General features: G+C 35.3%; 1 protein-coding gene across 2 annotated transcripts in view; it reads left to right on the top strand.

Annotated features, from left to right (window-relative positions):
• The window catches only part of col1a1b (collagen, type I, alpha 1b), a 36,114-nt gene extending 23,705 nt beyond the window's left edge, over positions 1 to 12,409 (top strand). For both annotated transcript variants that reach the window (XM_056469063.1, XM_056469062.1), the window contains exons 43-51: positions 1,494 to 1,601; positions 2,311 to 2,364; positions 2,663 to 2,770; positions 2,900 to 2,953; positions 4,361 to 4,468; positions 5,951 to 6,227; positions 8,322 to 8,512; positions 8,997 to 9,239; positions 11,032 to 12,409. In XM_056469063.1, the coding sequence (XP_056325038.1) occupies positions 1,494 to 1,601; positions 2,311 to 2,364; positions 2,663 to 2,770; positions 2,900 to 2,953; positions 4,361 to 4,468; positions 5,951 to 6,227; positions 8,322 to 8,512; positions 8,997 to 9,239; positions 11,032 to 11,178 (1,290 nt within the window). In that variant the 3' untranslated portion in view covers positions 11,179 to 12,409. The remainder of the gene's footprint in view (positions 1 to 1,493; positions 1,602 to 2,310; positions 2,365 to 2,662; positions 2,771 to 2,899; positions 2,954 to 4,360; positions 4,469 to 5,950; positions 6,228 to 8,321; positions 8,513 to 8,996; positions 9,240 to 11,031) is intronic.
• Positions 12,410 to 16,800: the final 4,391 nt, after the last annotated feature.

Here is a 16,800-nt window from a genome sequence, read left to right as displayed (position 1 = left end):
TAATTGCATGCAAAATAAGTTGTTTTTAACATAATATATGTTTGTGTATTATATATATTTATTATGTATATGTAATACACACACATACATTTAGATATTTAAGTATATATAATTTGTATCATACACTGTACACATATATATATATATCTAAATATAAATAAACATTTTCTCTAATATATATGCATGCATGTGTGTATTTATATATACATAATACATATAAACAATGCTGTACACACTTAAGTTGTCAAACTATTCTTTTTTGTTAGTTCATTTTTGCTCAGCACTAAATAAAATATACAAAATATTGTACGTTGTTTAGGTTATTAAATATTAAAACAGTATTTAAAAAGCATTTTGTAATTATTAATAGTTTTAGACTTATTATACACACAAATATGCATTTAATTCAAAGGCTATTCATACTTTGTACCTTTAAAAAATATAAAAACATTTAATATAATGTGTTTCTTCACTATTCCTTTTTAAAGTCTAGTAAAAATATAGTAAAATTAGACCCATTTTATATTCTGTTTAATTTTTTTAAATATACATTTTCCAAAAATGTAATTATTATGCACGCAGCTAAATATTGCAATGTAATGCATAAATAACCTGCTACAAGGCTCTTTTTGTCTGCATATTGTACATGTTAATAAGATATGCTTACAAATATATATTAAAAATCTATAATTTTACTATAATCTAAAACATAAATTAAAAATTACAAGTATAATACATTTACAGAATACCAGCATAATTACATTGAAAATTAGCCATGTTCTTCCATGACAGAAAAAAACTATGCATCATTAAAAAAAAGCAAGTACAACAAGTTTTCTTAAATGTTTACATTCGCACATGATGAAAACTGTTTCAAAAACATGGTTATCGGGTATACACATACAGCTGAAGCCAGAATTATTAGCCCTCCTGTTTATTTTTCCCCCCAATTTCTGTTTAACAGAGAGAATATTTTTTCAACACATTTCTAATCAAAATAGTTTTAATAACTCATCTCTAATAACTGATTTATTTTATCTTTGCTATGATGACAGTAAATAATGTTTTACTAGATATTTTTCAAGACACTTTTATACAGTTTAAAGTGACATTTAAAGGCTTAACTATGTTAATTAGGTTAACTAGGCAGGTTAGGGTAATTAGGGGCTAATAATTTTGACCCTAAAATGGCTCATAAAAAATTAAAAACTGCTTTTATTCTAGCCGAAATAAAACAAATAAGACTTTCTCCAGAAGAAAAAATATTATCAGACATACTGTGAAAATTTCCTTGCTCTGTTAAACATAATTTGGGAAATATTTAAAAAAGGAAAAAAAATTAAAAGGGGGGCTAATAAATCTGACTTCAACTGTATATACAGTCAATAATACTCTACATTCTCTCTCTCTCTCTTGGTTTATTTATTACTCTATAAATATTAAATGAATGCCTATCAATATTTTGATATATATTCCCTTTTCTGCAACTGTAGGGAGACCGTGGTGAGTCTGGTAACAGTGGTCCTCCTGGTGCCCCTGGTGCTCCCGGAGCTCCCGGTCCTCTGGGTCCATCTGGAAAGACTGGAGATCGTGGAGAGGCTGTAAGTTTTTAAAGGCCAGAATTGTCTTTAAGAATGATCAATATTATTTAAAAGCCTCAATTAGATTTATTTTAAAAGGAGACACTATAACACTGTAATTTTTGTGTCAATCATATGTTGTTATTATGTTGATAAAAGGTTTTATGTTTATGTTTTAATTTAAATTTTTAGTTTAGCTTTGGTCACACTTTATTTTAAGGTACAATTCTTGCTATTAACAAACCATTAATTAAATTTTAACTCAATAGTCTCCTAATTTGCTTCTTAATTATAGTTAAGGTAGTGGTTAGGTTTAGGTATTGGGTAGGATTAGGGTTGTAGAATTAGATAATGGAGAATATGTACTTTTATAAGTACTAATAAACAGCCAATAGCTGAATAATTGGTATGCAATAAGCCACTAATTAATAGATTATAGCCTCCATACAAAAGTTTAGATTTTTTTAATGTCTTTTTAAAAAGTATTCATTAGTTATTTTAGTAGTATTTAAATAAATTTTAAGCTGTTATCATTTTTAATTAAGTAATGAATTTTATTTTTATACTATTCTAATATTAGTTTATATTTTTAGTAATGTTTAAAACTGCTGGCATAATGACTAAATTACATTTGTGCAAAATAAATAAACTTGAAGTGTCTTGTGTCATGGCTGCATACAATATATTAAAAGTTCTGATTTGGGTTTTCTTTTCTCTCACTTCCTCTCAGGGTCCTGCTGGTCCTTCTGGTCCTTCTGGTCCTGCTGGTGCTCGTGGAGCCCTGGTATGAATTTATCATTTATTCAACTTTACGCTTATTATTAATCATTTAAAGTGGATGTTGGAACGTTAGAAATGAATAGAGCATAGGGGGCATAACTAGGATTAGAACACAACCAGGATCCCTGCTTTTAACTACACAGGAGTTGTTGCAATCACACACGTTTGCGAATGTTCACTGGAACGATCGATTCGGGAAACATTCAATTATATACATATAATTGTAACGACTGAACTTACACTTGGCTAATGATGGTTTTCGGAAATGCACCTCTGATCAATTGTGTTGTCTGTTCATGCAGGGTCCCGCAGGTCCTCGTGGAGACAGAGGTGAGGCTGGAGAGGCTGGAGAGAGAGGCATGAAGGGACACCGCGGTCTTTCTGGCATGCCTGGAGTTCCTGGACCTCCAGTACGTGAGCATTAAATCAGTCACACACTCTAGATACACACCTTTTCAATTAGAAAAATATCAGTTACTCAGTTTGATTTATTTTTGTATGTATTTGCTTATTTTCAATGCTTTACGAATGTTTTTTAGGGAACTTCTGGTGAACAAGGACCAGCTGGAGCCACTGGCCCTGCCGGACCTCGTGTAAGTATAACATTAAATGTTTTATCTTTAATTTATTATCACAGTTCACATTGTTTCAAAGCAGCTCTAAAGAAAATTATGATGATTATTTTCAGGTCTTTTAATCACATTTGGCTGCACACTCATAAATAAAGATTCCAGAAGTGTGTTACTGTAGTGACGCCATGAAAGAACAACTTTTGGTTCATTTAAAGGGATAGTTCACCTAAAAATTGTAATTTAAAGTGACCTGAGCCATGAATTAAAAGCACAGTTCACCAAAAACTTTATATTAATCACTATTTATTTACACTCAAAACCTTTATGAGTTTCCTTTTTCATTTGAACACAAAAGAAGATATTTTAAAGAATGTTTGAAACTGGTAACCATCGACATCCATTGTAGAAAAAACAATACACGGAAGCCAATGGTTACTAGTTTCCGAAATTGTTCAAAATATCTTTTTATATGTTCAACAGAAGAAAAGAAACTCGGACAGGTTTGTGTCAAGTGAATGATGAGTAAATGATGAGTTTTAACTATCCCTTTAAGCAATATTGAACCTTTATTTTCAAGTGTGTGAGCTATATGATACTCCTTATGTTCATGTTTATTCAGGGTGCGAATTATACATTGACGATCAGGGGGGTCAACTTTTTCGGTGATGTTATTTTGTGTAAAACATGCTCCAGTGAATCAAATTAAATGACATCTATTTGATTAATGCAACATATTAGTGGGATAGTTTGTGTATTCTGATCTACAATATGCTGTGATTAGCCATTTCAGAGGTTACTGTAGGTCAAACTATGCATCTAATTTTACTTTACTTTTAGGCTAAGGTTTTGTTAACGCTTACCATGTCTCCATTCACAATGGTATAATCCATTATAGGGGTGGTCAAATGTATATTTATATTATCTGTTATCTTAATTAGTAATATAAGTATTTAAGATACAGATCAGGGCAAACTATTTCTTACTATTTGGAGGACTGGGCCCCCCATGTTGTTTTGACGTCCTTCAGTGGGGGGATCAAGCATAATTGGGGATCAATCTCCTCTAAACCCCCTTGTAATTCGCACCCTGTGTTTATTCCATTCAAAGTTGTTTATGCAACATATAAACAATCAAGCAGTTCATATTTACTGTTAAGTATACAGTAAACTGCTTTACATGAAAGTACTGCGGCTACATTTTCACTCTCATATAACTTTCATTCCTCCATGGAAGACTAAAATAGATGTTCAGCAGAAAGTCCATGCTGCTCTTTTCTAAACTGTGATGATAAATGGTGACCAAGAGCTACCAAAAAGCACTATAAAAATAGATAACCTATTCCAAGTCTGCAGTGTTTTGTTCTGAAACATTGCTTTGGGATAGAAATTGTCATTTTGATACTCCAATGATTTTTTTTCTTCATCACAGGGACCATCCGGCTCCAATGGCTCTCCTGGTAAGGATGGTATGAATGGTGTGCCTGGACCCGTTGGACCTCCTGGACCCCGTGGTCGCTCTGGAGAAATGGGACCTGCTGTAAGTTTGAAATCAGCACTTTTTTGATCACTTTCAGGTTATAATAATGTACATATATACAGGTTTTCATGAATCATGCCATTTCTGAAATATAATGGAAGCTTAAAAGGTCTATTCCAGACATTGAAAGTCAGGGAATTTTATATATTTTTGTTTAAGTCATGGGTTATCAGGGAATTTGGTTGTCATTTTAAATTTGACTTCCCATTTATCAAAAGTGTTTGCTTTTTGCTAAACGTTTTGCTTATTGTAATGGTGAGGCTAGTTTTCATTGCTTTTCCAGCTCATCGACCAGCAATCAAATACAGTCACAAGGCCTTTAAAGTACTGCATGTGGCTGTTTTCTGTCTGCTCAGTGCTCATATAGTCCCTGCTGGATTTTGCGTGGAAAATTTCTAATTATTACAGCCTAAAATGACTCATTTTGTGCTGACTTTTCTCAATTTTTGACAATATTTGTTGTTTTGCTGTGAAAAAAATACACAAATTTAGTCCGATTTTACTTTTTGACCTCAAGAAATATTGGTTTCTATAGACTATTTCAATGTGTTGTTCTCATTAGCCCATGAACATTTCCTGCTTGTTGTCATACTATTTCATTACTATAACAAGAGGCAATTCAATCATGACTTAACATTAAAACAGCATTACAACAACATTATAACAACATTAAAAAATCATTACATTATTTATCAATATTTTGACTTTTTTGGATTCTCCAAAGCTATGGAAATTAGAAATGTAATAAAAGAAATACATTACAACTATTGTTTTTGTTTACATTACTCAAAAAAAGTTTGTAGATAGGAAGCATTGAGAAAAACAGAGAGAAAGTGTTTACTTCTTATTCATATAAATCCTACTGCATCATATTTGATACATGAATGAATCAAATGAGCAAAATAAACAAAATTTGCTTGATTTTGAGTAAAATTCAGCAAACACAGAATCACAAAATCCTGGAAGGACTGATCAACACATCAGCTGCCTGTTTTTATTACTATTATTATTATAGGTCAGAGAAATGGGTCAGTAAAAGTCAAGGAATTTAACATTTGGCTTAGTATGGGAAAGTCAAAATTATTATTAAAATTATGTATGTAAAATTATGTATGTTATAAAAGCATATTTAACAGAGCAAGGAAATTTTCACAGTATTTCCTATATTCTGTAGGAATATTCACAGTATTTTTTCTTCTGGAGAAAGTCTTATTTGTTTTATTTCGGCTAGAATAAAAGCATTTTAAGGTCAATATTATTAGCCCCCTTAAGCAATATTTGTTTTTTGATTGCCTACAGAACAAACCAGTTATACAATGACTTGTCTAATTACCCTAACTTGCCTAATTAACCTAGTTAAGCCTTTAAATGTCACTTTAAAGTACTAGTATCTTGAAAATATACAGGGGCTAGCAATTCAGGAGGGCTAATAATTCTGACTTCAACTGTTTATGTCATGTGATTTGTTTTGTTTTGTTGTAGGGTGCTCCTGGTCTTCCTGGACCCCCAGGCCCTCCAGGACCAGCCGGTCTCGGTGAGCCCTTCCTGCCCATGCCACAGCAGGAGAAGGGACCTGATCCTCTCCGTGGAGGCTACAGAGCCGATGACGCCAGCGTTCGGGACCGCGACTCTGAAGTCGACACCAGCCTTAAATCTCTGAGCCAGAAGATCGAGAACATCCGCAGCCCCGAAGGAACCCAGGCCAACCCCGCCCGCATGTGCCGCGACCTCAGGATGTGCCACCCAGAATGGAAGAGCGGTAAGCATTAGGGACAGAGATATAGCTTGCTTTCACATCTTTTCATTTGCTCTTTTTTGTTTCAAGATTTGGAAATGTTTTATTTGTTATGGTGGGTTTTTGTGACATATCAGGACTCAAAATCTGTATAATGACAAGAAAGTGATGAAATATGAAGATATTGCTGGTGTTTTCATTTCTCAAAAAGCTTATAAATCACACAGAAAGAGTTTTTTTTTCCAGATAGTAAAATTAGTTTCCTGTGAGGGTTGGGTTTAGGGGTAGGGTGGGGTTAGGCCAATAGAAAAAACAGTTTGTACAGTATAAAAACAATGGAAACCTATGTAATGTACCCACAATTCACAAAAACAAATGTGTGTGTGTGTGTGTGTGTGACAATTTGTGTAGGTGTATAGGAGTAATCTATAGGAGTCCTTCTATCCAACTGGTAAGCAAAAACCAGTTGGATAGATGGAATTTTATAAGAGAGAGAGAGAAAGAAAGAAAGGAATGAAGAAAGGAAAAAAGGAAGGAATGGAAGAAGCAAGAAAGAAAGGAAGCACGGAATGAAGAAAGGAAAGAATGAGGGAAAGGATGGAAGGAAGGAAGAAAGAAAAAGAAAAGGAAAGAAAAGGAAAGGGAAAGAAAAGAGGAAGAAAGAAAAGAGAAAGGAAAGAAAAAGAAAGAAAAAAGAAAGAAAGAAGAAAAGAAAAAAAAAAAGAAAGAGGGGAAGGAAGAAAGAGAGAAGAAGAAAGAAAGAAAAGAAAGAAGAAAAGAAAGAAAGAGAAAGAAAGAAAGAAAGAAAAGAAAGAAAGAAAGAAAGAAAGAAAGAAAGAAAAGAAAGAAAGAAAGGGATAAATAAAGACAGAAAGAAAGAAAAAGATTTAAATAGATAAAATAGAATGGGAGAAAAATAATTAAATAAAATAAAATACAACACAAAACTTCTGTTGCATGGATATATTTGTGTGGAATAACCGAAAAACATGCACAGAATGAGTCAAAATTATTATTTTTTATATTATTATCATTAGAATATTAAGTAAAGATCATATTCCATAACGAAATTGTCAATTTTCTTCCTTAAATATATCAAAACTTAATGTTTGATTAGTAATATGCATCGCTAAGAACTTAATTTAGCCAACTTTAAAAGGTTTTTTTCGGAATATTTTGATTTTAAAATGGTTGTATCTCTGCCAAATATTGTCCTATCCTAACAAACCATGCGTAAATGGAAAGATTATTCATTCAATTTTCAGATGATTTGTATAAATATCGGTTTCCTTATGACTGGTTGTGGTCAAGTGTCACGTTTGCATTTATTCATTTAGCAAATGCTTCTATTCACCGCCACTTAAAAATAAGTATAAAATAAGCACTTAAAATCACCAGAGAGCAGCATAATATAGGTGCCATGACAAATCTAAATTAGTTTAGCATGTTTAATATATACAGTTGAAGTCAGAATTATTAGTCCTGCTGTGAATTTTTATTCTTTCACAAAATATTTCCCAATTGACATTTAACAGAGCAAGGATTTTTTCCACAGTATGTCTGCTAATATTTTTTCTTCTGGAGAAAGTCTTATGTGTTTTATTTCAGCTAGAATAAAAGCAGTTTTTAATTAAAAAAAACATTTTAAGGTCAAAATTATTAGCCCCCTTAGGCAGTGTTTTTTTTCAGTTGTCTACAGAACAAACCATCATTGTACAATGACTTGCCTAATTACCCTAACTTGCCTAATTAACCTAGTTAAGCCTTTAAATGCCACTGTAAGCTGAATACTAGTATCTTGAAAAATATCTAGTCAAATATTATGTGCTGTCATCATGGTGAAGCTAAACTAAATCAGTTATTAGAAATGAGTTATTAAAACTATTATATTTAGAAATGTGTTGATAAAATCTCTCCATTAAACAGAAATTGGGGGGAAAATATATACAGGAGGGCTAATAATTCTGACTTTAACTGTACATACATGCATATAAACACACACATATCGAGTGGTTTGTGTCAAAGCCCACTCACCTGCATGAAGCTCACTCGGTATTGCACATTGTAATGTTATTATTATGTTATAACAATGTTTCAAATCTGTTTTTTTCCCCAAAGGTTCCTACTGGGTGGATCCCAACCAGGGCTCTCCTCTGGACGCCATCAAGGTCTTCTGCAACATGGAGACTGGCGAGACCTGCGTCAGCCCGTATCACTCCAACATTCCCAGGAAGAACTGGTACACCAGCAAGAACATCAGAGAGAAGAAACACGTCTGGTTCGGAGAGTCCATGCCTAATGGATTCCAGGTACGTCAACGCGGAGAAATGAATGCACTATTTTTTATAATAGCTGATTATTGATCAAATACATAGCTTAAGAAATAAATGTTATATTTCAATTACATTTTGAAAATACACATTTAGGGGCGCCACTGTCGCCTCACAGCAAGAAGGTCGCTGGTTCGAGTCCCAGCTGGGCCAGTTGGCATTTCTGTGTTTGCATGTTTTCCCCGTGTTGGTGTGTGTTTCCTCCGGGTGCTCCGGTTTCCCCCACAGTCCAAACACATGCGCTTTAGGTGAATTGAATAAGCTAAATTGGCTGTAGTGTATGAGTATTTCCCAGTACTGGGTTGCGGCTGGAAAGACATCCGCTGTGTAAAACATATGCTGGAATAGTTCGTGGTTTATTGCGCTGTGGCGACCTCTGAAATAGAGACTAAGCTAAATTGAATGAATGTTATCAGTGTTATTAGCCAGTAATGATGTAGTATTGTATCCTCTCTCTCTGTAGTTCCAGTATGGCAGCGATGGCTCTGATCCAGAGGATGTGAACATCCAGCTGACCTTCATGCGCCTGATGTCCAACCAAGCCTCCCAGAACATCACCTACCACTGCAAGAACAGCATCGCCTACATGGACGAGACCTCGGGCAACCTGAAGAAGGCTCTGCTGCTGCAGGGCTCCAACGACATCGAGATCAGAGCGGAGGGAAACAGCCGCTTCACATACAGAGTCAGCGAGGACGGCTGCACGGTAAGCTCAACACCATGACTTATTCTCATATTAGCACCTCTTATTAAAAAGGGTTAGTTCACACAGAAAAGAAAATGACCTCATCATTTACTCTCACTCAGGTGGACATTTTGAACACAAAAGAATCTAATTTGTTTATAAAAAATTGTGTGTGTATGTATATATATATGTATATGTATATATGTATATGTATATATGTGTATATATATATATATATTTTTTTGACATTTTTTGTTTTCTTTAGTACTTGTTAAAAAGTTCCTGAAATCAATACAGACAGTGTTAAAAAAGAAGATATTTTGAAGAATGCTGGTTGCTAGGATCAACTTCATAATAGAAATAAAAATACTATGGAAGTCAATGGGTGCCAACAACCAGCATTTTTTATAATATCTTTTATTTTTTTCTGTTTATCAGAAGAAAGAAACTGAAAGAGTGAATGATGACAGAATTTTCATTTTTGAGTGAACTATCCCTTTAAAATACTAGGGTGATGATGTATGTTTAAACTGTTAGTATTACCCAGATTCCTGTGATGATAAAAACTTATAGGATTCATTTATTGGCTTTTTTGGGGGGCCTACAAAAGTAAACAGTTCCTATATATTTAGTTTATTATGCAAATTTTCACAAATGAGCAAAACATTTGACGTATAATCAGGATAATATCTAAATATAATAAATGAACTTAAATCTACGATCATTGAAAGGCCTATTTCTCTCCATCACTTGTTTCCCACTTCTGTTGAACACAAAAGATATTTAGAAAAATGTTGGAAACCAGTAACCATTGACTTCAATGGTATTTGTTTTTCCTACTATAAATGTCAGTGGTTAGCGGTTTCTAACATTAACTTGACAAAAAAAACAACTAAAATTGTCTTAACTTTAGAACAGGGGTGTCCAAACTCATTCCTGGAGGGCCGGTGTCCTGCAAAGTTTAGTTCCAACCCCAATCAGACACCCCAATCAGGCTTTCTAGAAACATCTGTGCAGGTGTGTTAAGGCAAGTTAAAGCTAAAATCTGCAGGAAACCGGTCCTCCAGGATCGAGTTTGGACACCCCTGTTTTAGAAAAACCCAACAACTGTCGTAACTTTAAAATGAATTGAACGCTAATGTGAAAAAAAATGGCATTATCTATCAATGGTGATGTATTTATTAATAATTAAAAATGGAGAACAATGACGTTTAGTTGTAGAAAGACTTTTGGATGACCCAGTAGATGTTACTTTATTTTATATTATTATGAATGCATGACATTGCAGACATATTTTCATCAGCTCATTCACTCTTTATATATTCGTAAGGAAAGTTGAGAACTTTTTTCCAAATAATATCGGCTTTCGTTTTTCTGCCGAACTAATCAATGTTAAATTCCTGTGGCACTGAACATAGCAACTTTTCATTTTCTGTCAATCTTAGTAAACGATATAGCTAAAGGAAAGTCAGGTGTGAAATAATCTTATTAATGAAAAACTTTATTGAGATTTTCGAGGAAGATGCTAACGGTCTAATCCGATTCAATGATCTATGCTAAGCTAAGCTAAAAGTGCTCCCGGCAGACCTGAAGATCGATTGAATGGATTAAAAAATTATAAAATTCATCTGTTTAACTCTAGGAGAGCTGTAAAATGAGCCTATTTCCCAAAAGGAAGTGGAGTGTAACTTTAATTTAAGACCTAAGATAAGAAACGTTCTGTAATACACCCCTTGGCCTATAAAGAAAATGTGATTCCTGTAGGTGTCTATTAATCTTATGTTCATTAATTTGGTCTTTTTTTCCCTCACAGTCACACACTGGCACATGGGGCAAGACAGTCATTGACTATAAGACAACGAAAACATCTCGTCTGCCAATCATTGATATCGCTCCTATGGACATTGGTGCTCCCGATCAGGAATTCGGCGTAGAAGTTGGCTCAGTCTGCTTCTTGTAAAAAGAAAAATCTGGACATGACTTTGCTGTTTTTTTTCTAGCAGTCATCTTCAACTCTTTTCCTGTTCATGAAAAAAATAAAAATGATAATAATAACAATAATAAAGCCCGAACTCTTATTCGGCTGCAATCGGTCCATGTGCTTAAACCAGAATCCCTGAGGACGGTGCTATGCTGTGATTCCCATCTCGAAAACGACAACAAAACAAAACTGAGGACCACGACATCATTATCATGGACACTTAGCGAGAATCATTTGCGTCAACAAGAAAATAATATATAATATAAACGCCCCGAGCCCCCCCGGAGTCCAAAGAAAAACTTGGAGACTTTCTTTGCCGTTTTTTTGACCACTGCGAAAGGACAATGAAAAACAAGCAAATGCTAATGTACCATTCTCTGGTGTTGAATAAATATGACAAACGACAGCCGAGTGTCTTTGTTCCTTCAAAACATCACACAGATAGTCAATGGTACGACGTCATCTTGATATAAGGCTACCTCAGGACAAAAAAAAGTGCATTTTTGGGCGGGAAAAGAGGGCGGTGTTTTCATCCAAGCGAAGTCAACGATTAATAACAGATATAAAACGGTGCTACTTACTTTTAAAGGTCCTGTCAGTGGTGTGTTTGTGTTTGAGAGGGAAAACAAGCATTTTCATGCTGTCGTGTACCCTTTCGGGACCTTTTTTGGTGCTAAATGTCGATAGAATGTTTTGATGTCAATGTGATTGCTCTTAGTGTCAGCAGAAGAGGATTAAACAGCAGTTTAGGGTTGGTTACTGTCGATTTGCACTTGATCTGATATGGGTTAAGTGGATGGATTGATTGCCAGTTCGTCAAACTTCCCTTCATAGAGACGTCTATATGTACATGCCGCAGCTCCCCCTTGTGTCCAGATTTAATTACTGCTTTCCAAATGCAATGCACATCTCTTTTCTATTGTTTCGAGTTTGTTTGATTTGTTTTCAGCGAAAGGTTTCTTATTAAACCTGAAATGAGGCGGCAAAAATGGAAAAATGCAGAAGAGATAGACCCTCCCATTGGTTCCAACTAAGGATCTGTACTTATTTTGTACATGTATAGTATTTCGAGATGTTTTTAATTATTTTGGATGTTGAAATAAAGCATGTTTATGTGGTCAACTGGATGCTGGATATGTTATCTTCTTGCCATTGGCCTCAATGCCTTTCTCTAAGCACCAATTAAACAAACTATCATGCTTTCACTCAACTACCTTAATTTCTACTTTATTTCCAAGGGGTGCATGCTGATAATGGGGAGGGGGCGGTCATACGTTTGATTAAAATATATACATAACATGAATGCAAATGAATTTTAAAAGCAGAAGTACGGTAGTTATTCAAATAAAAATGTAGTGCTCATTAATATGCTATATTGATAGATTGTTAGAATATCTGCATATTTGGAGTTCTTTGCTATAGAAACACTTGTTACCTCGGCGCTGTTACTTCCATAGTATTTGTTTTTTCTTTTTTGGAAGTCAATAGTTACAGGTAACTGATGTTTAGTGTGTGTATATATATATATATATATATATATATATATATATATATATATATATATATATATATATATATATATATATATATATATATATAGCTAATGAATCAAAGAAACATTTAAAATTTGGATTGGGTGGGTAATAGTACACCATCTTTTTTTAGGACTACACCACTGGTACATAGTCCACCAAAAAAGTACATTTTGTCATCACTTGTATTACTTACCTTCCACTTGTTTTAAACACACCATAACACCAAAAAAATAGTAGCTAGTGACTTTCAAAGTCAGAAAAATCTGAAAAAAATGGGGCAGTATGGAAAACGTAGTGATTTCTACATTTACTTTGACTTGTATTTTATTGCAGACAATACAACAAACATTAATGTGTTCCTCGTGATTTTTATTCTTTGTTTTTTGCAACACATTTAAAAAAGTCGGGACAGTAAGGCATTTAACACTTTGTAATGTTGCCATTCCTTTTCACAACACTTAAAACACTTAGAGACTGAAGACACCAAGAGATGAAGTGTTTCCGGTGTAATTTTGTCCCATTCTTCCAGCAAACAAGTCTTTGTGGACAACAGTACGAGGTCTTCGTTGTCAGATTTTGCGCTTCAAAATGTGCCTCACATTCTCTATTGGAGGCAGGTTGGGACTGCAGGCAGGCCAGTCAAGTACCTGTATCCTCTTCCTCCGCAGCAGGACTTTGTAATGTGTGCAGAATGTGGTTTTGCAATGTCTTGAAATATGCATGGGTGTCCTGGAAAAAAGGCAGCCAATTGTGCAAGTGCAAGTTACCTTTGCCAAGGGCACTGACACAACCCCATACCATGACAGACCCTGGCTTTTGGACTTGTTGCTGGTAACAGTCTGGATCAGGGGTGGGCAAACTCGGTCCTGGAGAGCTGGTGTCCTGCACAGTTTAGCTCCATCTCTGATCAAACACACCTGCTTATAGATAATTAGTGATCTTGGAGACACCGATTAGCATGTTCAGGTGTGTTTGATTAGAGTTGAAGCTAAACTATGCAGGACACCGGCCCTCCAGGACCGAGTTTGCCCACCCCTGGTCTGGATGATCCTTTTCGCGTTTGGTCCGGAGCTCACGGCAGGGTGCGAATTATATACTCTAATAAATGTTGAGTTGTTTATTTAACTCAATGGTTCAGTTAAAAATATGTGGTACTTTTTTGTGTTATTTTTAACCTTTATTTGGTTGTTTATTAATAACTCAACTAGTTGGGTTAAAAGTTTGGTGCTTTATTGGGTTATTTTTAACTCAACTATTTTTACAGAGTACATTGACAATAAGGCGGCGGGGGGGGGGGGGGGGGGTCAATGTTTTTGGTAATGTCAGTTTGAGTAATACATGCTTCAGTGTATCAAATGTATGTGTTTATTTAAATTACGTCTAATTTATTCATAACATGTATTTAAGTTTTCAGTGTTTTGAGGGATAGGCTATTTAGTGATTAGCTATTTCGGCTTGAGCATCATGGACAGCATTGTGGCAGCAGTGGAGTCATTCAGGTTCCTGGGCACCACCATCTCTCAGGACCTGAAGTGGGACACTCACATTGACTCCATTGTCAAAAAAGCTCAACAGAGGCTGTACTTTCTTCGTCAGCTGAGGAAGTTTAACCTCCCAAAGGAGCTGCTGAAACAGTTCTACACCTCCATCATTGAATCAGTCATCTGCACATCAATAACTGTCTGGTTTAGCTCAGCTACTAAATACGACCTCCAAAGACTACGTCGAATAGTTCGGACTGCTGAGGGAATCACTGGTACAACCCTTCCTACTCCCCAAGAACTGTACTTATCCAGAGCGAGCAGAAGGGCTGCCAAAATCACTCTGGACCCCTCACACCCAGCACACTGCCTCTTTGAACTTTTACCTTCTGGTCGACGCTACAGAGCACTGCGCACCAGAACAGCCCGACACAGAAACAGTTTCTTCCTTCAGGCAATCCATCTCATGAACACTTGATGATAATAATTGCGAAACCAACATCACTACTTGCCATACACTTTTATACACATATACACTTATTTAACAACACACTTTACATGCCAATTTGCACATAACAGCTGCTCATATAACGTTGTATATAGTAATAAACATGTACATACACTTGTCAATCTGTATATTTGCACTCACTACTTTATGATCTGTTTTTTGTCCTGTCTCTGTAATTCTGTTGCACTGTAGAAGCTCTGTCACCAAAACAAATTCCTCGTATGTGTGAACATACCTGGCAATAAAGCTCTTTCTTTCTTTCTTTTCTTTTTCTTTTTTACTTTAGGACTAACTATGCAAATGATGCATCTAATTTGACGTTACTTTTAGACAATATATAGAAACAATATATATAGCAATATATAGAAACAAACACCTATTTTATTTCTTTCTCCACGTCTTGTGAACTCTTACGGTGTCTATGTCCAAATCTGCCGGTTTCAGACTGTTGAATGACTTTTTTTTCATATGGACTGATTGGCGCGATTATTCATTCACAATGCTATGAACCGTTGTAGGGTTCGTCAAATGGATGTCTATTATTTTAATTATTAACATTATTAATAAAATACACATCAGAGTGAACTTTTCTTCTCAGTTTCAAAGAGCTGACCCCCCACACATCTTGTTTTGAGGTGGGATCAAGCCTTAATTCGGAGGGTCAATCCCCCCCACACCCCCCTGTAAGTCGCACCCTGGCTCACAGCGTCCATTTCTCCCAAAAAATACCTGAAATAGTGATTCTGATATACTGAATGACAGGAAATGATGTGTATTTACAAATGAAGTTAAGTTGACCGGACAAAACATTTAATATTTTGTGTTCATATAGGGCAGGGGTCACCAATTTCGGTCCTGGAGGGCTGGTGTCCCTCCAGGATTTAGCTCAAACTTGCCCCAACACACCTCCCTGGATGTTTCAAGTATACCAAGTAAGACGTTGATTCGCTTGTTCAACTGTGTTACTGTTCAACTGTGATTAGGGTTGGAGGTAAAATCTGCAGGACACCGGCCCTCCAGGAACAAGTTTGGTGACCCCTGATATAGGGTATGCGGAGCTAGTGTTTCTTCCCATACTGATAAACCTCCGGTGAATGGTTAATGTGATTTTTTTACATTATATATGGTTCCTTTTACAGCATCGATGTTGTAATGTAATTGAAATATAATCAGTTAAACAGACTTTGGCATTCACTTAGTTGTTCAAGTGTAAAACGAGACAAAAAGCCGTTTACTCGCACGCGCCAGTCAGAATCGCCAGGCTAGCGCAGAAGCTCCATCTAATGTACTGGTGTAAAATAAAGGCTCATATTATAAGACATGGCACAGAAAAATGAGACCCACTTTATATCGGATATCAGTCAGCCAGAGGAGATCGCAGATTTTTAAAGAAAACAGACCTTAAATGTGCTGATTTTGTAACAGCATACAGTTCACTGGAAGCATTAGACCAGGGGTCACCAAACTTGTTCATGGAGGTCCGGTGTCCTGCAGAGTTTAGCTCCAACCCTAATCAAACACACCTGAACGAGCTAATCAAGGTCTTACTAGGTATACTTGAAACACCCAGGCAGGTGTGTTGAGGCAAGTCAGAGCTAAATCCTGCAGGGACACCGGCCCTCCAGGACCGAGATTGGTGACCCCTGCATTAGACTCATGTAACTGACAAATTAAAAGTCCTTCCGCATATACCCTATTGTCTACAATGAAATACAAGTCAAAGTAAATTTTGGTAATCACTACTTTCTTTTTTATTTGCTTTTTCATACTATCCCACCTTATTTAGGGTTCTACAGTATACATTCTCATGGAAGTCAGTGGTTACCCTCAAATTCTCAATCATTTTCTGAACATATATAATTTTTTGCCTCAGATGAAGTAAGAAACTCAAACAAGCAGAGAGTGAGTAATATATATATATATATATATATATATATATATATATATATATATATATATATATATATATATATATATATATATATACACACATATACATATACACATATGTATATATATATATATATTCTGATATATGACCATTTCTCAAGACCATTTAATCATGCACATATTTGTT

This window comes from Danio aesculapii, chromosome 12 (genome assembly GCF_903798145.1).
Source record: "Danio aesculapii chromosome 12, fDanAes4.1, whole genome shotgun sequence".
Taxonomy (NCBI): domain Eukaryota; kingdom Metazoa; phylum Chordata; class Actinopteri; order Cypriniformes; family Danionidae; genus Danio; species Danio aesculapii.
The sequence above is the reverse complement of the archived record's forward strand: the minus strand, read 5'-3'. Positions and strand labels throughout refer to the sequence as shown.